This window comes from Oxyura jamaicensis, chromosome 1 (assembly GCF_011077185.1).
Source record: "Oxyura jamaicensis isolate SHBP4307 breed ruddy duck chromosome 1, BPBGC_Ojam_1.0, whole genome shotgun sequence".
NCBI classification, from domain to species: domain Eukaryota; kingdom Metazoa; phylum Chordata; class Aves; order Anseriformes; family Anatidae; genus Oxyura; species Oxyura jamaicensis.
Window position 1 is genome coordinate 43389478 of NC_048893.1, and position 25196 is coordinate 43414673.

Consider the following 25196-nt stretch of genomic DNA (forward strand, 5'->3'; position numbering starts at 1 on the left):
AAATCCCCTGCCTTTGCCTCATCCCCTGCTTTAACAAATAGTTGCTCAGTTACTTAAATGAGTAGCTACCAGGGACTCATAAAACAATGGAGTCACACCTCAACAATTACCTTCTACCCTGCTGACTAATCAGGCCTGTCCCTGTGCTGGTTTGCCCTGTTTAGTCTCAGCTCTTCCCTATGTATGGAGGCCACAGTCACACCTGTGATGTTGCTCTCAAACATGCCTTGCTTTTCTGCAGTTTAAACAAAACTGCATGTTGGTTTGACATCTTCACTGAGCAAGGTCCAGAAGGCCTATTCCTGTAGCACGAAGCCTAAACACAGGGGTCAAGATTTGGACACTAGAACCAGGAAGGGCACATATAAAAAGCCGGTGGCTCAGGATTCTTCCCTCTGAAGGCTAAAGAAGCCAGCCACAGCTGATATGCCATAATTTGACTTGAAAAACAGTTGGATGAGGCCTGAAATGTCCATGGAAGGTACAGACTCAGTTTGCAATGCTGTACTGATGATGGCCACATTCATTTTTATGATGTAAATGCTCCATTGTCACGTGCCAGCTGTGGACATCAAATGTTGGCATGGCCATCTGATTATGCTCTGGTACATATGCCTCGTGTGTCCAGGAAGACATTGAGCAGCCCTGCACTACAGAGCTTGCTTCCAAGCTGCACTGCCCTGCTCTGACCAGTTGTAGACTTTCCTGTTGCCCTTTTTATTTTCCCCCTAACCCTTCCTCCCAGTGACAAGGATGACCAGTATTTAACCCATGACTCAGGAGGATTGGTGGTGGGATAACACTGAAGCACTGTAATGTTATAAGCCTAATGCCTCGTCTTTCTCGTTCAGCAGCTAGATCATTTGCCCAGCAGCTTCTGCCTGGCAAATTGGGGTGTATCACTGTGCATGCCGATCAGTTCATGGCATGTGTTATTCTTCTTTCTCTCCTGTAGCATGGCCTGGGCCTCCTTTACCTGCTGCATGGCCTCGGCTGTCACCACTCTCAACACCTACACCAAGACGGTGCTGGAGTTCAAACGGAACCACATCAAGGGCTACGAAGCGAGCTTCAAGGATCAGCCTCAGCACCAGCAGTACTTCATACAGCAGCAAATAAGCAGCTACTATGAGCCCCGAGACAAGCCCCTCCATTCGGTGTCTGAGGGAGTTGACTTCTACTCTGAGCTGCAGCAGAAAGTGCTACAGCGAGAACCAGAGCTGGAGCTGGATGAGGTCTTGGGGCAGACGATTGGGGAAGATCACTGTTAAGGATCAATGCACTGGGGCAGAGCAGTGGGGTTCGGGAGGCAAATTGCTCTGAACCAAACCCCAACATCACTGTTAGCAAGTTCTTGGGGAGCTCTTCCTCTAACGTTCAGGGAGTGAGAAGAAATGGTGGGCACTGGGACAGGGCAACAGCAGTGCCAACAGGAGCAATGTGAGTCCTCTCTGACCACAGCTTGAAGGGTGTCCTCAGCTGGGAAGGATGAAAATGGGGGTACATGTTGTTGGTGCCAGCTGTACACAAGCATTGTCGGACAGAATTGAGGCAGGTGTCCTAATCCCAACGCTACTGCACTATGGCATATACATTCAGTGCAATCCATCTGGCAAATTGTAGTGCTGGGCCTCCTTGGGTGGTGTCACATTGCCATTCCAGCAACCCCCCTTGGTTCAGTGCTAAGAGTTGGGCATGCGTGCCCAGACTGATTAGCTGCAGTCCTCTCTGAACACTATTTATTCTTCATTTCCAAGCCCAGTTGCCTCTCCCCACCCCCAGGTTAAAAGTGCTGCTGAAGAATTGGGGGTTGCTCTCAAACACCTCTCTTTTTCTCTTTCCTATCTGTAATGACTCCCATACACTCCCTCCTTGTTTTGCCCCCTCCAGCTCCCATTCTGAGAGACTTTCCTACCTGTCTCTTTCTATTGTGCTTCCCCACAACCTTTAAGACCCTTGGCTGGAGTTCTTCCTTTTTTGTTTGTTTCTTTACACCAGACCCCTTTTCCCCTACTGTAACAATAATGCCAACAGGTCCCCTATCAAGCAAACTCGTAATCCCTCAAATGTGAAATGGTGGCTCACATGACACACTGATGCTGTACACAGTATTTATTTGATCCACTGCAGTTCACAGTTCAAATACATTTTCCCAACAATATACAGACAGACTCTTTATTCACAGAGGGGACGTGTGTGTGGGTGGGGTGAATTCACATTATGGAGGAGCTAGTGTCACTGCACTCAAGTATCAGTTCTCTCAGGAAGAACCTCAGGACAATACTACAGGTAACAGATGCCTCACCTTTCCCAGCAAGGTGGTGGCTAGACAGGAGGAAAGGTGCACTCCTGTTTAATCTTCGTATGTTGCTGATCCTCATACTTTAGTCCCTATTATGCATCTGTATCATCTAACTTAATATTATAAATACTAACCTCTGTCTGGAGGAAAATCCCAGGCCTAGAGCTGTTGCTACAGTTGTGCTAATATATACAAAGCTATTTACAGAAAAATACCATTAAACATATATAAACTGTTCTCAGGGTCTGACATTAGGAGAGAAGGACCCAAGGACCAGCCCTGGGGTTTGCAGCTAATCCTGAAGAGCTATCCTGGAAACTTTGCACAGAGATGCAGGGAGAAGAAAGGGTGACATCACAGGAAGAGGTGTCAAGAACCCAGGAGAGTAAGCCCATGGTAGCTGTGCCCATGTGAAGGGAGGATCAAAGTCCTGCCATCACCTCACCACTCAGAGGAAAGTATGGGGAGGCAGGAAGGGTTACATGCCTGCAGGAGGACAGAAGAGCCATTTGCAGTTCTCACCTCACCCTGGTTCTGCCTGATATTAAAGGTCAGACCTAGAAAGAAAGGCATGTCTGGAAAACAGGCAACATGCTGTTGTCCTGCATTGTTGGGAGCTACTGGGGCACCAAAGCGGCCGATTTATACATGGTCATTTCTGTCGCAGGAAGCTTCATGTAGATGCTCTGCAACTACAACGCAGGAGACTGATGGAACACTCAGAGGCACAGTTCAAAGCACTAAATGTACTGAGAGAAAACGTGCCCCAGGGGCAGTCTGCTTCTTCTGGAACTGCACATAGAGCTGGGCTGGCAGGAGAATGGTCAGGTTGAGCCCAGAATAGGGGTCAAGTGCACAGAAAAGCTTTCCATCTCTGCTTCTCTGTCTGAGCCTCTAAAACCTGAAGCAGTAGTGTGAGAATCAGCTTCTCTGCAACTGGATCTACTGTGATCTTTACAGTGCCAGCAGGGATCTGCTGGGAGTCTATCCCAAAAGAGCTGCAATGCTTTTCAAGGGGGGACCCAGCCCACTGGACTGCACTATGACATTACAGTGACACTCAGGTTCATAAAAAGCTTGAGGATGGATGAACAGGAGGTAGAAATGAGATACGAACCTTTTACTTCTATGTTATCCACATAAACTTGCTTTGAACTTGGGACTGGGAAAATAAATACAAAAGTGCAAAGGCTGGGAAATGCTGTTGCAGCTATCTTTCTCTAGATCAGGTAATTCAGCAAAAGAGTTTGTTTGTTTGTGAGGTTGGCAACAGAATGGAGAAGAGGACTGAGAGCACAGAAAAGGTTGTAGACAAGACTTGCCCTACAGGAGCCAGACAGAGGCTTCTTTCCAAAAATATAAACATTAAAATAGATGTGTCCTTTACCCACACCATTTGCCTTGAGTCATCATAGCCCACCTTAGGCCTAGAGCTTGTTTGTCTGCCTGGGAATACTGTTTGGACATAAAAAGGAGTGTCCTAAATCTGTTCATAAATTAAGCTTACAAAAAATATACATGTATTGTATAAATTGATACATACATATATATATATAACTGGAAAACAATAGTTTTCCATATATATATAACCTAGTTTATATATATGTATGTATATAAGCTCTAAATTCACATTTCCATGTTACCTGGAAGGAAGCATGCAAGAACAGCATATGGAGGGGGAAACACTGAACAAGGTTCCTCTGGGACAGGACAGGTTTTCCTAGGACAAACCTGCCTCCAGCAGCATTCCCCAAAGAGCTGGAGAAAGGGGAAGTGCGTTTGGCCCCCGTTCCCTCTACACAGCAGTTTTCCTGAAGACCCACAGAGCAGCTTCCTCTATTCCCCATGCAGGCCATAGGTCCAGCCAAAATCTGAGGAACCACTAGGCTAGAGCTGGAAAAAAAAAATTAAAAAAAAATTAAAAAAAAGCCAAAATCCATTATCATCCAGTCGGGTAGAAAGAACAGGTAATTCATAGGACGGCAACTGAACCTGGGCACCACTAAAGAGAGGACCGATGTTTGCCCATGTCAAAACAATGGATCTCTGTTCTATTTCTCTGTTCCCTCTGTGAGTCCCTTACGATTGCCATCCCTGGTACTTTCTAAGATTCCTCTCCTTGTCCAACTGCCAAAAGTAGATCTTGGCCTCATACTCTGGCCAGATTATGCCCAAAGGGGCAGGTGGTCATCTTGCAGTCAATTTGCATCCCACCCCATAAAGAGCACCTACATATGTCTGTACAGAAGAGATCAGACGTCCTCAACAACTTGGATTTCATCAGAGATTCCTGCACAATCTCACCTTGTGAGGGAAGTCAACAAATTTTAGCCGGGTAAGAAATCGCCTCACTTCTCCACGGCTGATTCTGGGAGTGGTGGAGTCCTTTAGCCACATCATTCGACCTTGAGTCATCATGGCCCACTTCAGGCCCAGCTTGCTGACTGAGAGAAATCCTGGCTGTTTTTCAGAGGTTGCAGTTGTTGTCACAGTGATGTGAAATGCATCCTTCTGGAGGTCATTAATTCCAACTGGCCCATCAGAAAAGGGAGAGAAAATATTGGTGAGGAGTAAATGATTATGGTTCTCCCAAAATAAATCTTCCTCTTTGTTCAGACAAAACATCCACTGAACTGAGGGTATATTCTGATTTTTCAATTGCATGTGCATGTGTTCATCAGGGCAAACAATTTTAAGTTCAAAATTTTATGTGGAAATAAACTGGAGATCAGAAATGGAAGATTTTGGTTCCAGGTGCTGGTTTTGAGTTTGACATATGAGATGTACATATTTAATTAATGTAGTTCACTTGAATAGAGCATTCCTTCCCAGTCCTATTAGCAGATATTGTTACCTCTACAGAATGGGAAATTGGTAAAGCATGGGCAAGTCAGTTCACTCCAGCCACCACAGAATGATCTGTACAGATCTCAGAAATCACAGTTTCTAATAAACCCCTCTAAAATGATTTATCTTTATTTTTGACCGAGCTGTGTTTTTTGATACAACTGTGATTAAACATACTGCTATGTAGCACCTTCTCCCTGCTTCCTGGTCAACTGGACTCAGCCCTACATGAACTGATTTTTTATCCCACATCCTGCCATGCCCAACAAGTTGGCTGTTTATTGAACTGCTTTAGAAAAGCAAGGAAATACAACAGGGACTGTATGGTCTTGTATAGACATTAAATCTACATCCACTGTTCCCTAAAAATACACATTTAAATATTTTGGATTCTCACTTTGAAAAAGAAAGTGGAAACAGCAACACAGCTGCTATCCCAGAGTGCAGGAGAAGACAGCCAACAAAGGCAGAAGTGTATCTGAGGTAACAAAGAAGTTCCATAGTGATTCTTCATGCACTGCCTTAAATAATAAACAGCTCAATGGAAAGCAAGGGAACTTCTCTGGTACAAAACATGCATGAAATCAAACTCTGACTTTCCCATGTTTAAACGTGTAAATTAAACTTGGTGGGTCTTTTATTTGCAAAGTAGAGGTTGGACAGGACCTTCCTTCAGGAGGAACAGCAATCTGATTTCCCATCGCTAGCTTATGTGTGGTGGATCACAGATGCTACATTTACTATAGGCAAAATGATACCACATTGTTTCTCGCAGCTACCTCTCCCTTCCTCTGATTTCTTTTAGCCTATGCAGTCTCTCCTCCATTTGTACTCACTTGCTGAAGCAAGGACTTTGTCTGTTGCATTGGTGAGGTCCAAAAGCACTGTAGGAAAAACAGGATGGAGGAGATAAAGGTGGTGCAGCCCTGGGCGTTCAGATCTGGGACCAGGTTGCTGTTGGAATGAAAGGCAGACAAAAATGTTACAGATGGCTAGCAAAAAGAAATATAGTGTTACCAAAGAAATACAGAAGTTTTCTGACACTGCATTAACTTCATTTGGTTCAGAGAATCAAAAAATTAATGGTTTTGTGGAGCTGAAAGCCTGGAAAGTTTTCTTTCTGGAATGGAATTTGCTCCCCAACCTATGTTTGGTACAGTTGAGATCTGGCTCTGTGAAAGCCATCCTGATGGACCAAGCTACAGTCTGGAAGTTGGGGTTTCCATGTTAAGTTGTGTGCCTGCATACTGAAAAGAAGCTCTCAAGGGCAGGGAACAAATCTGCAGTAAGAAAATCTCAATGTTGCAGAAAAGAAGTGAAATTCACACAGAAAATTTTGGTTTTGAGAAAATGAGTTTAAAGTCAATTAAACTTTTTGGTGGAGAAATCACATATAAGCTCCTGTATGCAGGCTCAGAGAAGTCTGAGTGTCAAAGCAAGAGGAAAAGATGTTCCTGGCAGTCTCATATCATATGTTTAAGGTCAAATTGCATTAGGAATAAAAGAGAAATTGTAGATGTCTCACAGACAAGCCTCAAAGTGAAGACAGTATGGCTGCTCACCAGACTTTGTAACACAGGCTGTGCTTCGTCAGCCCAGAAAAGAAAAACAGATTTCTTGTCCAAAGTCATGACTGACAGTGCATCAAGTTGCTGCTTCTGCCATGGGAGTTCCTGGTTCCAAACAGGGATGCCAGATTTGCCATCTATCACCACCACCTCAAGACAGGGAAAGAGATACAGCATCAGTGGGTGTTCAGGTGTCATCATAAAGGGAGCATCCTTCAGCTGGCATGGCCTGTGTGGTTCCCTGTCATGACTGTGGCCATACAGTGACTAGTGTCAGCCACAGAAGTGGGAACAGCTAGGAGCAGGGAATGACTGCCCCTTTCAACCCAGCCTCCCTCACTATGTTGCTACTGCCCTCTTTGCCTCCTCTTATTTTACCTTTTTGTTCCCATCTCCAGTCTGTGCTTGCAGCATGAAGTCCAGAGTTTGATCAGCACTGAAGTAACCCGGCACAGGCTGGCTGCAAATTTGGACAAAGAAACACTCAGCCATATGTCAGAAAAGCAGGAATTGCTTTTGTAGCCCATTATGCCCCTTACAGAGGCAGGATTTGCAATACTAAGTAAAATCTTTCAACCACTGAGAACTGTTCTTACAGGCAGGAATCATTTGTTGGGGGACCAGAAAAGTGAAAAATGATCAAGCAGCTCATTGTGCTTGTTAGCCATTCTTCAGTTGTCTGTGTGTGGGGCAACCCTTGCAGGGATGTCTATGACCCAAGACTCTATGACCCTTTCCCTACGATGAGACCATATAGTTTTGTTACGGTCATAAAAAAAAAAATCCTACCCTTTAAAAATTCATCAGTAGATTTGACCTCCTGCTCAAAGGGAATTTCCCAGCCTGCCTTAACTGTGTAAAGTTGCTCTTAACATCCCCACCATTAATGTCAGCCCATGATTCCTTGCTTTCTTGCTGTTGGTGGTTTTACAAGCCTTTTCATAACCTTCAGGAGTTTAAATGAAGCCCCCTCTCACCCTTTCCCTTCTGGGCAACATAACACTACTACTTGAATCTCTCTCATTATAACTCTTTTCTAACTGTCTTACTTGCCTTTGGCTTTCTGAGTCTCAGCTCTGCCTTTCTTAAATTCAGCACAGCTGGACATAAGGCTCTAAGAAGCATAAATGATTCATTTAAATCACAGAATCATAAATTTTAGGGTGAGATGATCACACCATGCTCTCCCTCCTCTTATTTATGACAGATTACTCTATTTCATCCAATTAACCAAGTATCAGGAGGCTGAGTCTGACTAGATCTACCCAGCCCTGAGGCTTGCTACAGAAATACAAAGAGAAGATAAATTCATCACTTCTTGTGACAGCCAGTTCTAATGATTAATCCCATCCATAGAAACATGCCGGCATTTTCATTTTCTTGCACGAGTGGCTTCTGCTCCAAGGCACTTGTTCTTGCTATGGCAAGATTAAAATGTCTGTTAGTTCCTGTGACTTATGTGCGCATATGAACTCACCTCTCAGGCTCCTCTTTGATCATCTAAGCCCACTAACTTAAATCTGCCATGCTAAAGCACTTTTCCAGCCCTTTTCTCCAAATTTTTCAACTTCCACTTTGAAATGTGCAGACTAGAATGTCTCCTGAACAGCAACGCCACAGTACAGCAGTGGCTTCACTATTTATACTTAATGCTTCAAATGATGTAATTCACTTTACAGACACCTTTGGCAACCACAACCAATGCTTTCAAGGCAGTATTGTGGGATACTCCTATAGCTTGAAAACTCTCCTGTATCAAAAGGAAGTAGTAGGTAGTTCTGTCCTATGGGCATTAACTTAAACTCTCTCCTGAGATGACACATCTCATGTCCCTTAAGGGCTACAGTCAGTGACCGATCCCACAAACTGAACGTAGGCAAGCAAATGTATTTCAGATGCTACCATCAACTGAAGAATCCCGTGGGCACTTTCTCAAATGAACCAGAAGGCTGGTAATTACTCCTGCCCAACAGTAATCCCCGTAGCAACCTGCTATTAATCCTCTCTCATCTGAAACATCCATTTACAACAAAATTTTCAACTGCTTACTCAATTTCATGGTCTCTGAACTTCACTCTTGTTTTATGACTACTGTTTCTCCTTTACGGTCTTCCAGGGATCTTGTCAAAAACTATCTGGAAACACAGCACACTTGCAACAGCCAGGCTGTTTTTATCAGGGAATGCTCCCAAAGGGCTGGAGTTAGTCGGCTTGGCTAGAACAAGATGGGGCTTGAGGCATGTTTACCCAGGTAAAGGGGAGATCTCAGCCGGTTCTGTACACTATGGCTGATGACCTGGGTTTGAGACTGCTTGAATCTCTTGTGACACTGCTGAACTGAATTGGTTCCCCACCCTGTGTTGCTTAGGCAGAACTTCTAAGTCCTATAAAAATACCCTCTTAAATAAATGCTTCTCCACACCATATTCAACCTATTAGATTTTATCTCCCTTAACTCTTAACAGAGAGACCAGGACTTTAGCACACTGGCCTTGAATAAGAATTGCTTTCATTATTTTTCAATGACCTATCTGGCAGCTTCTGTGCACCTACTGTACTCTGTCCCTTGGGACATCACAGAAAGAGAAAAAACAGTGCTGGAGTGCAGCAACCTGAAATACAAGTTGCCCAGAGAGGTTGCAAGGTCTCCATCCTCAGAGATATTTAAAACCCAACTGCAGACGGCCCAGAGCAACCTGGTGTAGCTGAACCTGCCTCAGAAGAGGGGTTGGATTAGATGATCTTCAGAGGTGCCTTCTGTTCTCAACTATTCTGTGATTCTGAGAATGGAAGAGGAAAAGCAGTTTTCAACCCTTCATGATTTGAAACTACAATTTTTCCATTTAGAAATTTCTTCAGTATTCCTGCTTTTACAGCATCTTTGAACTGGCTTTGTTTAGTCGGCATACATTTACTCTTTGAACTAGATTCCAGATGCATCCAGAAGTCTGCAGACTCTAGGCCAAAAATACTTTTACTCCACCACCTTTCCCCACAGCGAGATCAACTAGCTATAAGCCATTCCCTAAATCCACTGCTTATGTCACCCACCACCCCTCAAGATGCCCTTGACAGGTAACACTGAGCTGAGAGGTAACACTGCAATGAGAGCTGCTTTCTTTCCTCTAGACAGCAGAGCAAGCAATCTGTTTCCCACAAAAATTCCTTGAACTGTGCCCAACTGCCCTTTGCATACATTTAATACTGGGCAAGCTGAAATTGCTGGTTATTATCAATCTATTAGATCTAGCAAATTGCTTAATTTATATATGTGAAATAAGAAGATGAGCAATATTGTTTTAAGATTTACATTTAGTATAGACTGTCTGCTGTCAGAGTGCTGACTTTCAGCTTTCAAGGAATATTAATATCTGCAGGCCCTATTCAGACACCTTCCCTAAAGACTTGGATGCTAACACACTAATGCACCTGCTCCTCTCCACTGAGCTGGCAACTGGCAGCTGCGGACAGCAGATGGGCTGAATCACACACCGGTAGTCCCCTGAGCTTCAGTGCCACAGTAGTCATGACATCAGTGGTGGGTATCTGAATCAAGCCCTTCATATGTGAGCACACAGCTCCAAAGATTTCATGCCTTCTGCTCTTTGCTTCCCCTGCCCTCCTTGTTTGCTCAGCAATGTATTCGCATGCCTCCGGTTCTTAGATATCCCTGTGGACTTTGTTTTTTTGGACTTGATTGCTTTCCAAGAAAAACATGTGCTTGAAGGTGAAAGGCAGGAAATGGAACGGAAAGATACAGGAAAGAAAAATGTTCCCAGTATGTAACCTGCTGATATTCTGCATTTCCAGAGTCCAACGGGGCTCCAGGTCCTGTCCCTGTAGTAGGATCAAGCCCTCTTTGCTGGTGATGAGCAGGTCGCTGCAGTTTGTGTCAGGAGTCTTCATCATCTGCAGGAATTCAACACCCCCACTGGGACAAATGGAAAGCAGAGAGAAGATTCCTAGGCTTGCATTTCTGCATCTCAGCATTACCTGCTTGTCTACATAACAATTTGTCCTACCTAAGATTTGAACTATTATTGGAGAAGCCCATCTTTTCTCCAGTGATGAAGCTTAGCTTCCTGATGTGGGTTTCTTACTTAAGCAGGCTAAATTCAGGCCTGGACTCTTCTGAACATCTTGAGTTACTATAAAAAGCATGGACTGTGGGGGCTCACGTTTGTTCCCTCCCTTTATTCCTAACTGGGCTGACCCTGACCACAATTTGCTAGTAATGGAGAAGGGGCTGGGAAATCCAGGTCCACAACGCTGTACAGGGACTGCCCTTCCCAGAAGGACTCCATTAGCTGGAAACACTCATTTTTTTCCCCTCCAGAAATGCACAGGAGGCAGAAGAAAGGTACAAGGAGCAGAAGAAGCAAAGGAGTCAATTTTATCACTCTTTGCATTTCTTTTCCTACCACAGGATAGGGAGGAAACAATGTACTCTAGAGTGCTGTTATCAAGGAGGCAATGAAAAGGAGGACAACACTGAAGTAGGAGGGAACGTCTCTAGGAGCACTAGAAGGTGCTCACCCTCCCCTACCTCTTCCAGAAGAAGCAAGATGACCAGTTTATCTCCTACCTGTAAATGTCAATGAGCTCTGACAGGTTTACAGATCTGCGTTTTTCCCACTCTGGCTCCTCCTGCTGCAGCATTGCAGGAAAGCTGTCACGGTTTCTGGCTTGGGTAAAGATATCCCTCAGGGCAACTGCTTGGACATTACCTGCCAGGAAGAATAAAGATGAAGCCGTGCCTGCAAAGGTGATAGTACAGAGGGTCCTTTGGACCACTGTAGCTGTGGTAAAAGGCCACACAAGGTAGAAGGCAAAAAAAGAGCTTAAAGTTCCTTGGAACAATGTGCCACTGGTAGAGCTGGCTTTGGGAAACTCCAAGATATTCCAGGCGAATAGGCATTGGTACTCTTTCACATCATGGCAGTGAGACTCTTTCTCATGCCCTCTACTTCCAGATTTTACATTGCAAGGCATGGAACAGATATCCCAGGCACACTCTGAGCCACTTTATGTAAAAAGAATATTTTCTCAGTAAGGTGAAGTACTAAAGAGGCTAGGTGTGTCTTACCAAAACCAAACAGGATGTAGATGGCTCCCCGGCTGGTGATATGGACATGAGGGCCAATCACTTTCCCCTCTCCATTGATGTTGTACTTCACAGGCCCACCCAAATCAGTCCCGGTCTTTCCTGACACCAAGACGAAAAACACATCAGGCTGCAAAGAGAGAGGTGTAGAGATTTCTGGCAGGGATTTCATGCATTTGTACTCTCAGAATCTTCCCTGGTGCCCACAGCATGAAGCTCTGCTGCCCCTTCCCTCCACAGCAAGGTCTAACTAGTGGTGTCTCTGCTCAGTTTGGCTTCCTGAGACTCATACATTCATGGTTTTCTCTTGTCTGCAAAAGCATCAAAGATGTAAGGGACTTCAAAAAAATGGACTCCTCTAACAACGTCAATGCTAGAATCATGGGGATGAGCACAGAGTAAATCTGCACTTAAATTTATTACACAAGTACTTATTACCTCTCGATAAGCTGAGCGCTCCTTTCTCCAGGGTTCTAACTCAACATGACTTCCTACAATGCTGCTGAACACTCACTTCAAAACAAGCATTCACTGAGCAGAAAAAGATAGTTCTCAAGTCTCAGTCAGGAGTGAATAACAACCCTTCTGTTCATTCACAGCTGATAAGAAATGCAAGTAGTGTCATTATTGCTTGATCTCACTGCTCTGAGCCACTGAAAGAAAGAAGGCGCTTTTCAGAGAAATCTAATGGAACAACAACTAGGAGCTCTTGTATCTCCTGTTACAACCTGTCCATGTCAAGGGTCCCTTTTCTTCCTCTAAGCAGTTAAGGTCCTTTCAGACCTTTAGAAGGGACGTGCTGTACCTGCGTCTCTTTGAGAGCCAGAACAACAATATCCCTAACGCCATCTCCATCAACATCTGGAAGAGTTGCAGCCGGTGCAGCCAGGATCCCATCAGAAAGGTGGATGGAGTTCAGCGTCCAGATGGTCTTGCCTGTGGGAAGAGGATGAAAGAGACCTGCAGCACTTGGGGAACCGGTGGGCATCCCCAGCGAGTTCCTCAAAACCTACGTGAAGGACAGAACAAGAGAGCTTGTTTTCCCTGTTCCTGGAGAAAAGGGAAGACAAGCATACAGACTGGGACAACATGCAGTGGGAAGCAAAGTTCTTCCCCTGGCATTTCTTCAGATTGGCTTTGAGACATGCCTTCATCCTGCCATGCTTCCTTCTCTGCATCTCTCTACACAGACCTGAGCCCAACAAGCTTCCTGAAATAGCAGGGAATATTTGAGGTTCACTCTTGGAAGGAGGACCTAAATAGGAGTGCTGGTCTGCAGGACAGCAGTTGTTTTCCTCAGCCAGCAGTAAAGCCTGTAGGTGGATGCCAGGAAAGGGAACAGATGGGCAGTTCTGATATTCAAAGTGCAAATTTGTGTTTCAGTTAAATTCCCAGCAGCAAATAGCCACTCCAGCATAGCATGCTCACTCCACCTCAGGGTGAAAGCATGTTAGCAGATGTGATGTCAAATGGTTCAGCAGTGCAGCATGGACCCAGCTGGAAACTCAGTAAAACCTGGTTTGCAAATTGGCAGATAAACACCCAAAAAAGGCAAAATGAAATGTGATGCTTTTACTTCTCTGTAAGTCTTTTGCCAGCACTTCCATTTTTCAAATCAGTTTAAAAATGCTTTGCTGCTGCTACTGCTGTGTAGGATATGGTTCATCCCTGCATGACAAAGGAAACCAAAGGCCAGACCTGCAAACACTAGTGCACATTATTAATGCTACTGCTGCTGGTAAAGGAGACAGCCTGTGGTCCTGATGATGCAAACACAGAGCTGTGCACATGATCTGGTCCCTAAAAATATTTGAAAGGTAAGTACTGCTGCTCATTGACTGAATCTGTCACTTAAACCCAAAGTTTCTTGTCTCTTTCCATCCTCTGTTCTGATTCCAAAATCATTCTCCTATAGTTACCTATCAATATTTCTGTCAGTGAGTTAATGTGGCAGAACAAGCAGCCATCAGAGAATGGAGATGTACATGACCAAGTGATTTAAAATGCAATATTCATTCATATTTAATCAATTTTTTATGGGCCTAATTTCTCTGGTGGGTTTACTAGCTGTAGCTTATGTCTCTATGTAACTTCTCCAGGACTGGTGCTCAGCTTTCCAGTGCTGCTATGTAGGTGCAGAGCTGTACTAACAGCTCAGTGTAGATGAAAACAGACCTTACATATCCTTTATGCCATGCAGCTATTACAGATCAACAGATAAGATTAACGCTTTGAAATGTTCTGAGATGGTAGGATGGAGATGCTACCAGAGAGTGGCAATGGTCTGGAGTCTCTCTCACCCTTTGTAACTAGAAACTAGTGTTTTCACCCTTTCCTGTGTGTCACTAGATAACAGCCAGCACAAAGTGCCAGCACTGAATCACTCATGCTTATTGGCCCTTCAAAGGAAAGGAAAAAGCAGCAGCATCTTTCTAACATGCCAGTAGTTGCCTTTACCTGTGGAGGCGCTGAGAAGGCTGAGGAATTTAGATGTTCCTGTCACAAGGCAGGTGGGCTCTGCTGGTGCCCCCAGAGACAGCCCTTTGCACTGCACACTCCGAGTCTCCTCTGGAAGCTGGATGGACCACAGGGTGCTGCCGTTCATGCCAGAAAGGGCGACCACAGTCACAGAGGGCCTAGAGACACCTGGAAGAGACAGGAGAGAGAGAAAGTGAAATCCCTTGGCTTCAAAGGCTATCTTCATAGTGTCTTTGGTCCTTGTGCTTAAGCTTCAGCTCTACCTCCTGAAGCTGAGAGGCTCAAGCCAGCTATCTCCACACTGCCTTAAAGTAAAGGTCAGATCCCACCCTTTGGATTAGTCTCTCTGCCTGCAGAGCCTTGCAGTGACATGAGCTCACTGCAAGAAATGCGGTCAGGTGGACACAGAGAAACCAAGCTCCTCTTGGGGCCAACCTGCTGAGCTGTGCTGCCTTCCTGGTGTAAAACACGTTGCTGTCAAACCAGACTGATCCTTCCGATTCCCTCTTCCTCAAGGCAATGGAAACCACTGAGAGGATGCCTTAAGTGACTCCCAAGGCAGCTGCCACCTCATGTGGAAGGTCTGGGCTGTCTGTAATTCTGGGGCACCAGAAACTGGCTGACAACCTGAGAGCTTTTTCCTTTGTTTTCCAACTTCTTTTGTTGTTGTTGTGAAAACCAGACTGAATGCAACATGGTGTAACTCAGGGTCTTCTCCTAATTCACCAGTTAGCACAAAATACCAAGAAAAGGTATCCTATGCTGTTTCAATAGACTGTTGGCTCTGATTCCAAATGCCAACAACTTTTAGCTCAGCCTCTCCTCAGATACAATCGTGGTTACTGTAATCTCCACCCTGGACATTCATATCACAAAATAAGATGAACTCCCATCCATTTCAAGATAACAGCAGTTCCTGTTGGCTCCCGTCTTACTGGCAAAACTCAGCATGACCTGACTACACGGGGGGCGTAACTGGGCTACTGGCTAAAACCAAGTCTGAGCCCACCCTCTAAATCCAAACTTACCTTCTTCTCAAACTGAAAATCATATGGCTCATGCTAAAGGGTTGCCTCAGGATCAGTTCTTTTTGTTGGGTTGGCAGGGATCTAGAACACCTACTTCTTTGATGCAGCTCACAACTGCTGTGTGTATAAGCTGGATAAATAGCTAGCAATGTCACAGCTTGGTCCACCACAACCTATCCTAAGCGTGTCTCTACTGGACACTGAATGCTCTGAGTGCAAGCAGGGCTGATGTCCAGCTATGTGGGTGCAGGATTGTGATGTGCTTACACCTGCTTTTGTGTGTTTTTTGTCTCCCAGCATAGCTATCGCCCAGGATGCAGCAAGGTATGGTTATTTCCACATGGAGCATGCTGAGAACTGTACATATGCCTGTGACAAAAGCTAAATACAATGCAACGGCAAAATACAGAACACAGACACCACCTTTACAAACTGAGTGCAGTCTTTACATCAACGGTGTCTCTTTCACACGCTTTTTTTAGTGCAATGTGTGCTTGCTCCTTGAACATGTCTACGCAAATGAAGAGATTCACATAACCTGAGGTGAAACCAGGCTGGGCAGATGCAGTGAAGCAGGCAGCTGGGAACCTCCAGGACTCAAGAAGCCCAGTGCAATACGATGCCAGCAGACCAGTCTACCCCTATCTAACAGCGACCAGTATCAATAGGCTGCTGTTACCTGAGTGGTGTGAGGGTTAACAGAGTAAGAAAAAGCAGCCACCAGAAGTAAGAAGGGTGATTCCAGCTAAACAGTCAGGCACAGAAGCTTCCCCACCATCAGCCATCGGTTTGTTGTACATGAATTAACATGGGGAGCCTGGCAGGGATATGGAGGAACCTGGAGAAAAAGGCAGCAAGGTGGGAGTATTTCCTGCAACACCATCTTACAGCTGCTCTAAAAACAACAGAATCACTGCAATAAAAGAAGTTTGTACAGCCCTCTTTGGCCCCGGGGGAAGACAAGGAATCAGAGCAGCTCCAGGGAAGAACAACCATAACGCTCCCTGTTGGCAAGCAGCAAGCTAGCTCAGAAGAATCAGAGTGCTCAAGCAGTCAGCCTGTCATCACTGTTCCTATTGCCAGCTACCCTCAGCAGTGGCCAGGAGACCAGATCATGGATCAGGAAAAAGTCCAGACTCTGCTACTGAATCCTGTCTGTGATCTTTGTCAAGCTGCTTCCCTTCTTTGTGCTTCCACCTCCCTGTCTGTGAAATGGAGGTAGAGAGACGGAGCTTTTTAGTGAAGAGCTTTGAGAGGTAGCAAAGGAGGAAAAAAACACCTTATTTCTAATTGCTACCTGTAGTGCAGTGCTTTCTGATTGCTTTATCTCTGCCCTCAAACCAAGTGTGCACAAGTACAGGACAAAGAGATGGACTTGCCCCAAGATGAGATGAGGGGAAATAGATGACTGACTGGCTGAGAGGAGGTATTGGAGCAGAGGCTTGCAAGGAAAATTATGAACAGCATGACAAAGCACAGTCACAGAACAGAAGCCATGTTAATGAAAGAAACAACAAGGTGGACTTGTAGCGGTATGAACTCTTCCCATGCGTTAGATGAATATACCAAGGTTTGTACTGACAAGTACAGGAAGGGGACTGGAAGGAACTGTGGTGCTTACCCATGACACTGGCATTCATCAGGGCTGTGAAGACGATGAGGATGTCAGGAAGACCATCGCCGTTCACATCACACAGCTCCAGAGGGGATAACACTCCACCTGCAACAGTCACAGAGAACCACCGTGCTGTTGACAAAGCAGCCACTCAGCCCACTCGTCACACTGGGAGCAGAAGGCTGGCACAAAAAACAGACTCATGGAGTCTGCTAGGGAAGCAGCAATGCCAGACAGCTCCCACCACAACTAGATTTTTCACTGCATGGAAAGGCAGAAATGTAGCATCTGAGTCAGAGGAAGGAAAGGGAAAAATACAGGAACTGACAGAAAAAGATATCTGTTTCCCACTTCACTTTCTGAGGTGATATGGGAGACACACATCTTATGAAGGGCTTAGATTTGGAAGCCAGGGGCAGAAAGCAAGGAGGGAGAGACATATCTAGACCTGGCAGAAATTGTTTCACAAACTACCGTTACTTTACTTCAGAGGTCAGAATGGGAGATACTTTAGAAATGTTACCAGTGGCCTGTGTAAGTTGACAAAAGATCCCAAATGTTGATTTAAAGATTCAAGCAGGGCGAGACAAAAGAAATAAGGTTAGTTGAGCCAGTCAGGAGACACAAAGACTTCTATCTGTCTCTTCCCAAACGCTCCCACACACTTCAGTGTGGAGGTGCTGGTACAACCCAGGGTCTAGAGAAGGAGGGACTATGTTTTAAAGCAGCCTGGGCCATCTCTATCTGAAACAGAGCGCGCCATCCAGACAAAAAGGTAGGATGGGAGAAGAGTCAAAATGCTTTTTGGTGTTGACAGAAACAAGATTTTGTGGTACTGTTATCTACTGATGCCAGATTTCACAGGCCTCAGCTTGAAGAACAAGCAGGACAGAGCTGCCTGTCTATTACCTTGGAGCATCTGCAGTGGTGAGGAAGGGTCTCTGCTTTGAGCTGGCTCTCCCAGATAGGTCTCTCCCGCCGATGCCCAGCCTGGGAGCTGCCACCTCCCCCACGCCAGATGCTGTTCCTGGGGCTTTCTCACCTGTTCCCTGACCTAGGTTGCGGTTCCAGGTGTTATGCAAATCTCTAGGGGGACAGGGAATGAGAAATGCGCACACCAAAACAAGAATCATCGAGATCACCACAGTGAGCAAAAAGACTGCCGTGCGCAGGTATGGCATGAGGGAGGGAGCAGCCTTCTGCTCCAAACTCCCAGCCGCCTCTGCAGGATAACCCTCGGGCGCGCTTTCTGACGTGCGCTGCTTTGTCATCCCAACCTCCACATCGGAGTCAGGATCCTGCACCTCCTCAGGGGGGCTCTTCCCATTCTTGACACCCCCATTTTTCTGTATGTTGAGTACGAGGTCATCTTCGCTTTCATCACTATCAGCCTGAGTGAGGGGATCATACTCCCCGAGGTCCGGGCTCTTCTTTCCTGAGGAGAGACGGAGACAGACAATAAAGCATGAGCTCCTTGCTTTTTCAGGATTGCAGTGGAGAAAAGGCTACAGTGAGCCAGGTGAGATCCCAGTGAGAGCCGTGAGAGAAAAGACAGGGTCTGTCCAGGTTTTGGAGCAGGAGCTGCAGGAGAAGTGATGCCAACGGTTTATTTCCCCAAGAAAAAGGAATATATATATATATAATATCTATACACATGTACAGATACAAGTATGCACATATACTTTCCTGTTTGGTAGTGAGCCACACGGACATGAATCATGCTTAGCCCTCTGAGTACCTAAACTACAGCACTCTCTTGACTTCAGACTGAACTCCTTTAGCATTTGCCAAACCCAAATCCCAGCACAGCCCCTCTTCACGTGTAGGCTATGTCCTCCAAGGGAGCCTTCGTCTGCAACTCATTTTTCCCCTCCTCCTTCTGCCCGGTCCAAGCAGCACTGCTGCCTTCTGGTGTGCTGCATTTGCTGTCCTGCTTCGTGAGGGATGGAAGGGTCTCAGCTGGGATGGGGCTCTGTGAAAGGTTTATCTGCACTGCTGGTAAAAATGGGTATCAACTCTGTGAAGATTAGGGCAAAGTAAGTGCTTTTGGCTGTTGGGTAGGTATATCCTGGTGTCTGAAGGGATCAGGAATGCTCCTTTGAGACGCCACCTTCTCTGCATGGCTCAGCCAGCCCCTACAGTGGGAAACCAGCACTCCTGCTCTGTTCCTGCTCCCACCTCAGCCTACAGCTGTGCCCAGCCTTGCTGAGATAGATACCATAGCGCTGTTGCCTTCAGGTGGTGGTACAAGAAACTAGCTTAGCTCTCAGTGCCTTCCCAGCTCCTGCCCCTGTGCCACAGATGCCTGACACGTGGATGACTTCTCCCCCCAGCCCTTGCCAGCTGCAGGGAGCGTGCTGAGGGCAGGCGCTGCTGCCTGCTGGCATAAGGCCAGGGCCATCTGTCCATGGGGGCAGGCAAGATCACGCAGCCTCGGGCTCTGAGCTACGAGTGCAGGAGCGCGTCTCAGGGAGCTGCCCCAAGACACCGGGCTGGGCACGGAGCCATGGCTACTGCTTGGATGTTTCTTTCTCTCTCCTATTCCAAGCTGGGGTTTTGTTATCCCAGAGAGCTACCTCATTTCCCTTTGCCTAAAGCTGACCCAAGACAAGAGCTAACTTGTGCCTGGAGATGCGTGAAGGGATACATGCAAGGCATAAATAACAGGGAAAAAAACCCACAAGCGATAACCATTCTCAGACACTAAGATAACAGAAAGGCTCTACTGAGCGGAAATTTAAGGACTCTCATGGCTATTCTTCCTGCATAAGATAATTTGCCTTACTTTTGGTTTTCTCTTAAAAGGCAGACCCACAGTTAAACAGGTCCTGTAACATTTAGTTAGTGCAACACACCTGAATCTATTTTGCAGCATGTGGATCTTACTCCTTTCTCATTTCTTGCCCCCATGAAAGGATCTTCATTTCTCCTTTCTGTACTACTTATAAATGGTGTTTGGTGTCAACTTCAGGATTTGAGAAAACTGTCAATCCCAATAAAGGCCAAATGCCCCACGGTAAGAGGAGCAGCCAGGGCAAGGCACCCACTGATCAGAGGGAAATAAAGATACCCAGCCAGGTCGTACGTCTAAATCAGACCCTTCCTTTCTGAACCGCGTGCTTCCGCACAGGACTCCCATTAAAACACTGGTGCACATACCCACTCGAAAAAGCTGTTCCTTGTGGCGGTAGAGCACTCAGCTAAAAAACACTGCATTCCTATGGGACTGTGTATCCCTGTGAGACACTGCACTGTTTGAATTAGTTCTGTTCTGAAACAACACGCACTCACAGTGTGTGCATGTCAGGGAAAGTCCTGGCCTGTCCTCAGCGGCGCACAGCTCTCTGCTTGGTTGCAGTGAGAGAGCAGTGTGAGTCTCCCAGACGTCTATGCAGTAGGTTGTGCTGAGCTGCTAGAACAGAATTCAGCAAAACCAAGGAATTCCACGGAGGACTGGCTGGCAGGGTATTTACAGCATCACACTACAAATCCAGATGCGCCAGCTCGATCCAGGTCACAGCGGAATTAAAAGTAAATGCTGCTGGCCCAAGAGTAAATGGTATTTCAAACATTTGGCCTGGGAAGTCAAAGGTGGACAGTTCTGATGTTAAGCACACTGCTCCCGATTTTGAACCCTGGTGTACTTTGAGTACAACAGCCCAACAGCATGCTTACACTTCAGACAGACTGATTTGCTTATTTATTTTAATTCCAGACAGTAGACCCAGAAGACTAAAATCTGCTGCTCACCCTTGGAGCAACTAAAAGTACTGGCAGGAATTAGCTTTATCTGTTACAGTTTTGCTTTGGATCTCTAGGAAACAGAAAGGACCTTGAAACTATGGCTCACCCACTCCTTGTGCTGCCTGGGCCCGAGATGCTGGGAACATCGACAGTCATGTCAGCCACCACAGAGGTTCTGTAACAGGAACACCGTTCCTGCTGAGAACCAGGTAAGAATCCCCATCTGCTTGTCAGATGTTAGAGAACAGCTACTATACAGGTAAAGGAAGACTAATTGAGACTCTCACAAGGCACAGTAAGGGCAGGCGTAACATGCCCTGCTGAGGTTTTTTTTTAAGCCACAAGGAGAGATACTGCCCTTTAACAAGGGCTGCTGGAACACTCACCTAGCCCACAGGAAACCCAATTGTGCACCTAACCTCACAGGATTCACATGCTCATCTCCCACTGCTCCAAAAATACCCTAACAAATGATCTGTAAATGCTTTGGGAGCACATCTGGAGGCTTCCACTGATCGCTCCAAGACTTTTAAACAGAAAAGCACAGAGAGACCTACATAGCAGTAGGGTTTGTGAAAACAAGGCCACTCTCACATCATTTAGAGAATTATGATTTACTAGGAAGTGCTCCTGAAGTGAAATTATTTCCTTTTTGGTCAGCTCCAAGACTCAGGCAGGGGGAAGGCAGTTTGTCCATCAAGAGATTGATTGTCAAAGCTGCTGCTGTTGTAAGTGATCAGCTGTCAGAAATACAATATTCCTGTGCAGTTTTCAGCTTTCCACTGTGCAAGTAAAAATAAGTCAGCTTCTTGATCAAACTCTTCTTGATCTCACCCTATCTCCTGAAACAATGATGTGTAACTGTCATGATCCTGCACGAAATAAAACAGTCTCCAGACGAGCCTGCAGCAGTTCTGGGGCCTTATCCATGTAAGAGACTTGTGTAACTCACATCCTGCTATCTACCTTTTGCACAGCGTCTCTAAGTGTATGTAAACTTTGCATCCAATCTACTGGGACAGCATTCTCCTCAGCAGCCAGCTTCTCTACAGCTCTGCATTCTCACCTGTGGCTATTGTAAATGAACAGCTTCCCTTCTGACCTCACCTAACTGGTATTTATTTTTTTTCTCCATGACACTAATGATAAAACAGAGGTTCCCAGTCACTGGCCTGTGGTTACGAACAGCCAGAGGAACTACTGGTTGTGGTCTGAGGATAAATTATCAGATGTGATACCACCAACTTTTTTTTTTTGCAATCACTGGTAGAAAAAATAAATACCACAGAGGGAGATTTTTCAAGGCAGAGAAAATGCCGCCAGCTTGTTAACTTTCAAGGGCAGCAGGACTCCAAAATGCACTTTATGAATTTGAAAATCCACTGTGCATTTGCCTGACAGCACTTTTTGCACAGGCTGCTCTTGTGACTGCTGCAGCAGTAGAATGTGACCTCCCATGGAAGAAAAGATGAATTGTGCTACAGCTTGGACACGAGGCACCTGTGAGGTGATCCGTGTTAAATCGGGTCCCGCTCATAATGAGATATTCATTGCTAGTGCTGATGCCTTGAAAGATATTAAATTGTCATATTTCTTTCTTTTTTGACTTACTGGAAATACTTTTTTTTGCATCCACTTTAGAGTGAAAAGAGCAAACCTTGGACTTCAGACAAGTGCAATTTTCAGCGCATTATTCCAATGAGGACACACTGGTTCCGGTATTCTTTGTACTCGCTTCAGGCTTCTGTTTATTCTTTTGTTGTTTTTTTTTGCAGTTGGCAGGCACCAGTCATTGGATACTGCAGATATATCTCTAAGCCCATAGGGAAGTAAGTTGCCACGTATCGATGTAATTAATTTAATGAGATGCAGTGGAAAAAAACAGCTCTAGCAATAAATAGGCTTTCTACTTTTTCACTGCTGTTGAAAGCTGCATTTTTCAGGAGCTAACCACACAAAGTATGATTCATGCAGTTTCACCTAAGGACTGATACAACCATTTCCCTCACTGCAGCTAAAAGGCCTGTGCATTTCCCAAATCAGTGCCTCCCAGTGGCAGATCTCAAACAGATCTTGCTAGTGCCAGAGATCCCAAGAGAGATTTGTCCTTGTTACTGTACAACCCCCCCGTGGTCACACACCAATACACACACACACACACACCAGTTCGCACTTGTCCTAAATAAACTTCATGTAAAATCGATTCCTTCCCGCTGACGTGAACAACAGTCTCACGAAACCAGGAAGAAATGGAGTAGCAAGCGAATCTGTGTGTGTGACTGAACAGGCGTGATATAAATACAAAACTAATGAGCACTGCTATGGGTTACCAAAGGCTGGCAGGAAGGGCCCTGCAGACATTCCTGTGACCTTCTTGGACCAACAGAGGAGAAAAGCACCGCCTGCCCTGGGTGGTGGTTCGTGGACTGGGGCACTGCAGGGTCATGTTGGGGTGCAGATTTGGGACAGAGCCTCTGTCCCATGGCTGTCCTGGAAGCAAGACGTGGCCGGGAGGGGCACAGAGGCACTTTGCCAATGGGGTAATGGAGCCAGGTGCCTTGGCAGCATCCCAGTTGAGTCCCGCCGGTCCTTCCAGCAGCAACCAGCAAACTCGAGGCGTGGTTTAGCAATGTACCCTGATAACCTATCATCTCTGTGCCAAAGAGAATGGTTGGACCACTGCTGGCTGCCTTATCTTCGAAAGATCTGGCTCCCAGCACAATAGTCCCTTATACTCCCATATCCCTTCATCTCACTGAATATCTCCGGCCAGGAACTACGCAGAAGAGCGAGGCAGACCCCGAACACCCACCTGGCTAACCGCAGTGACGTGTACCCAACCCCTGCCCTGCCTTTTTGGGGGTAAAACCGGCAGCAGCGCCTCAGGCAGGGCTGTCTGGGGCCCTTCGCCCCCCGCAGCCAGCCCCATCCCCAGCCCCAGCCCCAGCCCCGGCCCGGCCCGAGGCCCCCCCAGCCCCTCACCGCCCGCGCCCCGGCCCCTTCCCCGCCGCCGCATCCCCACGGCATCGCCCCCACCGCCGCCGGGAGCAGGCCCGGCCCCGTGCTCGGCTGCCCCCGGCCCATCCCGGCCCGGCCCCGCGCTCCGTCCCCGCCGGCCGCGGCCGCGGCCCCTCACCCGGCAGCTTCAGCGCCCGGGACAGCACCGTAGCCATGGTGGAGAGCGCAGTGAGCAGGCGCGCTGCTCGCTCCCTCCTGCTCCCTCCTGCGGCACGCTGGGGAATGTAGTTCTGCGGAGCACCCCCGGCCTCCCGGAGGGTGTCTCACCCCAGGCCTGGTCCTGCCTTCGGCAGTGAGCCGTGACCAAGGGCAGCCCACACTCCTGCATCTCGCACAGATGGGTGCAGACTTGCACTCCTTGTCCCAGGTGGTTTGTGCGAGAGCCAGAACTTTGCGTTGTTCCTGGTATAAACACGTGCCTTCACTCCTGGGAAGAGTTTGGTTGGGAGAAGTCTTATTTTGTGTCTTGATTTTGTTTTGGAATATTTTATGTTTTTAATTACTGTACAAGTGACCACCAGGGCCTTTTCCAAAACTCTCCTCCATCTTCACCGTAGCCTTCTGAGGCAAGCACCCAGAATCACAGAATAGTCTAGGTTGGAAGAGACCTCCAAGATCACCAAGTCCAACCTCCTACCTAACGCTAACAAATCTTCCACTAATCCATATCCCTAAGCTCTACATCTAAACGTCTTTTAAAGACCTCCAGGGATGGTGACTCAACCACTTCCCTGGGCAGCCTATTCCAGTGACTAACAACCCGTTCAGTAAAGAAGTTCTTCCTAATATCCAACCTAAACCTCCCCTGGTGCAACTTTAGCCCATTCCCCCTCGTCCTGTCACCAGGCACGTGGGAGAATAGACCAACCGCCACCTCGCTACAGCCTCCCTTCAGGTACCTGTAGAGTGCAATAAGGTCGCCCCTGAGCCTCCTCTCCTCCAGGCTAAACAGTCCCAGCTCCCTCAGCCGCTCCTCGTAAGACTTGTTCTCCAGACACTGAACACAGGCCCAAAACTGAACACAGTACTCGAGGTGCGGCCTCATCAGAGCTGAGTACAGGGGGACAATCACTTCCCTGGACCTGCTGGCCATGCTGTTTCTAATGCAAGCCAGGATGCTGCTGGCCTTCTTGGCCACCTGAGCACACTGCTGGCTCATATTCAGCCGACTGTCAACCACTACTCCCAGGTCCTTCTCTGCCAGGCAGCTTTCTAACCACTCATCTCCCAGCCTGTAGCTCTGTTTGGGGTCGTTGTGCCCCAGGTGCAGGACCCGGCACTTGGCCTTGTTGAACTTATTTTGTGTCTTGGTTTTGTTTCGGAATATTTTATGTTTTTAATTACTGTACAAGTGACCACCAGGGCATTTTCCAAAACTCTCCTCCATCTTCACCGTAGCCTTCTGAGGCAAGCACCCGAGTGAAGTCTCCCCTTCCCACAATGGGGAAGTTGAGCAAAGAGGGTTTTGTGGTTTCCCCAAAGCCACAAGGCT

At 46.7% G+C, this 25196-nt stretch overlaps 2 protein-coding genes across 13 annotated transcripts in view; one reads left to right on the forward strand and one right to left on the reverse strand.

Annotated features, from left to right (window-relative positions):
- Positions 1-2161, forward strand: part of GSG1 (germ cell associated 1) — a 90213-nt gene extending 88052 nt beyond the window's left edge. For 10 of the 12 annotated variants that reach the window (XM_035335700.1, XM_035335679.1, XM_035335709.1 and 7 more), the window contains one exon: positions 956-1271. In XM_035335700.1, coding sequence (XP_035191591.1) covers positions 956-1271 — 316 coding nt within the window. Of the gene's footprint in view, positions 1-955 lie in introns of all 12 variants that reach the window. The other 2 variants (XM_035335631.1, XM_035335639.1) reach the window with 1 other exon arrangement.
- Positions 2098-23936, reverse strand: FAM234B (family with sequence similarity 234 member B). The gene is made up of 13 exons (XM_035335618.1): positions 23823-23936; positions 17985-18377; positions 16949-17047; positions 14279-14467; positions 12627-12757; positions 11804-11951; positions 11303-11444; positions 10505-10648; positions 7096-7177; positions 6712-6867; positions 5986-6103; positions 4607-4833; positions 2098-4195 (listed from the first exon to the last, which is right to left on the reverse strand). Exons 1-13 carry the CDS (start codon positions 23857-23859, stop codon positions 4190-4192), a joined length of 1872 nt encoding a protein of 623 aa, XP_035191509.1. The 5' UTR covers positions 23860-23936; the 3' UTR covers positions 2098-4189.
- Positions 23937-25196: the final 1260 nt, after the last annotated feature.

What these genes read in the sequence shown, in the direction of transcription:
- FAM234B (XM_035335618.1), bottom strand. Translation starts at nt 23,859, where the DNA reads ATGGCTACGGTGCTGTCCCGGGCGCTGAAGCTGCCGG. An exon ending in GATGAATGCCAGTGTCATGG is followed by an intron (nt 14,468 to 16,948) that starts GTAAGCACCACA and finishes TGTCTCTTCCAG; the next exon opens with GTGTCTCTAGGCCCTCTGTG. An exon ending in GAAATGCAGAATATCAGCAG is followed by an intron (nt 7,178 to 10,504) that starts GTTACATACTGG and finishes CCAAATTTGCAG; the next exon opens with CCAGCCTGTGCCGGGTTACT.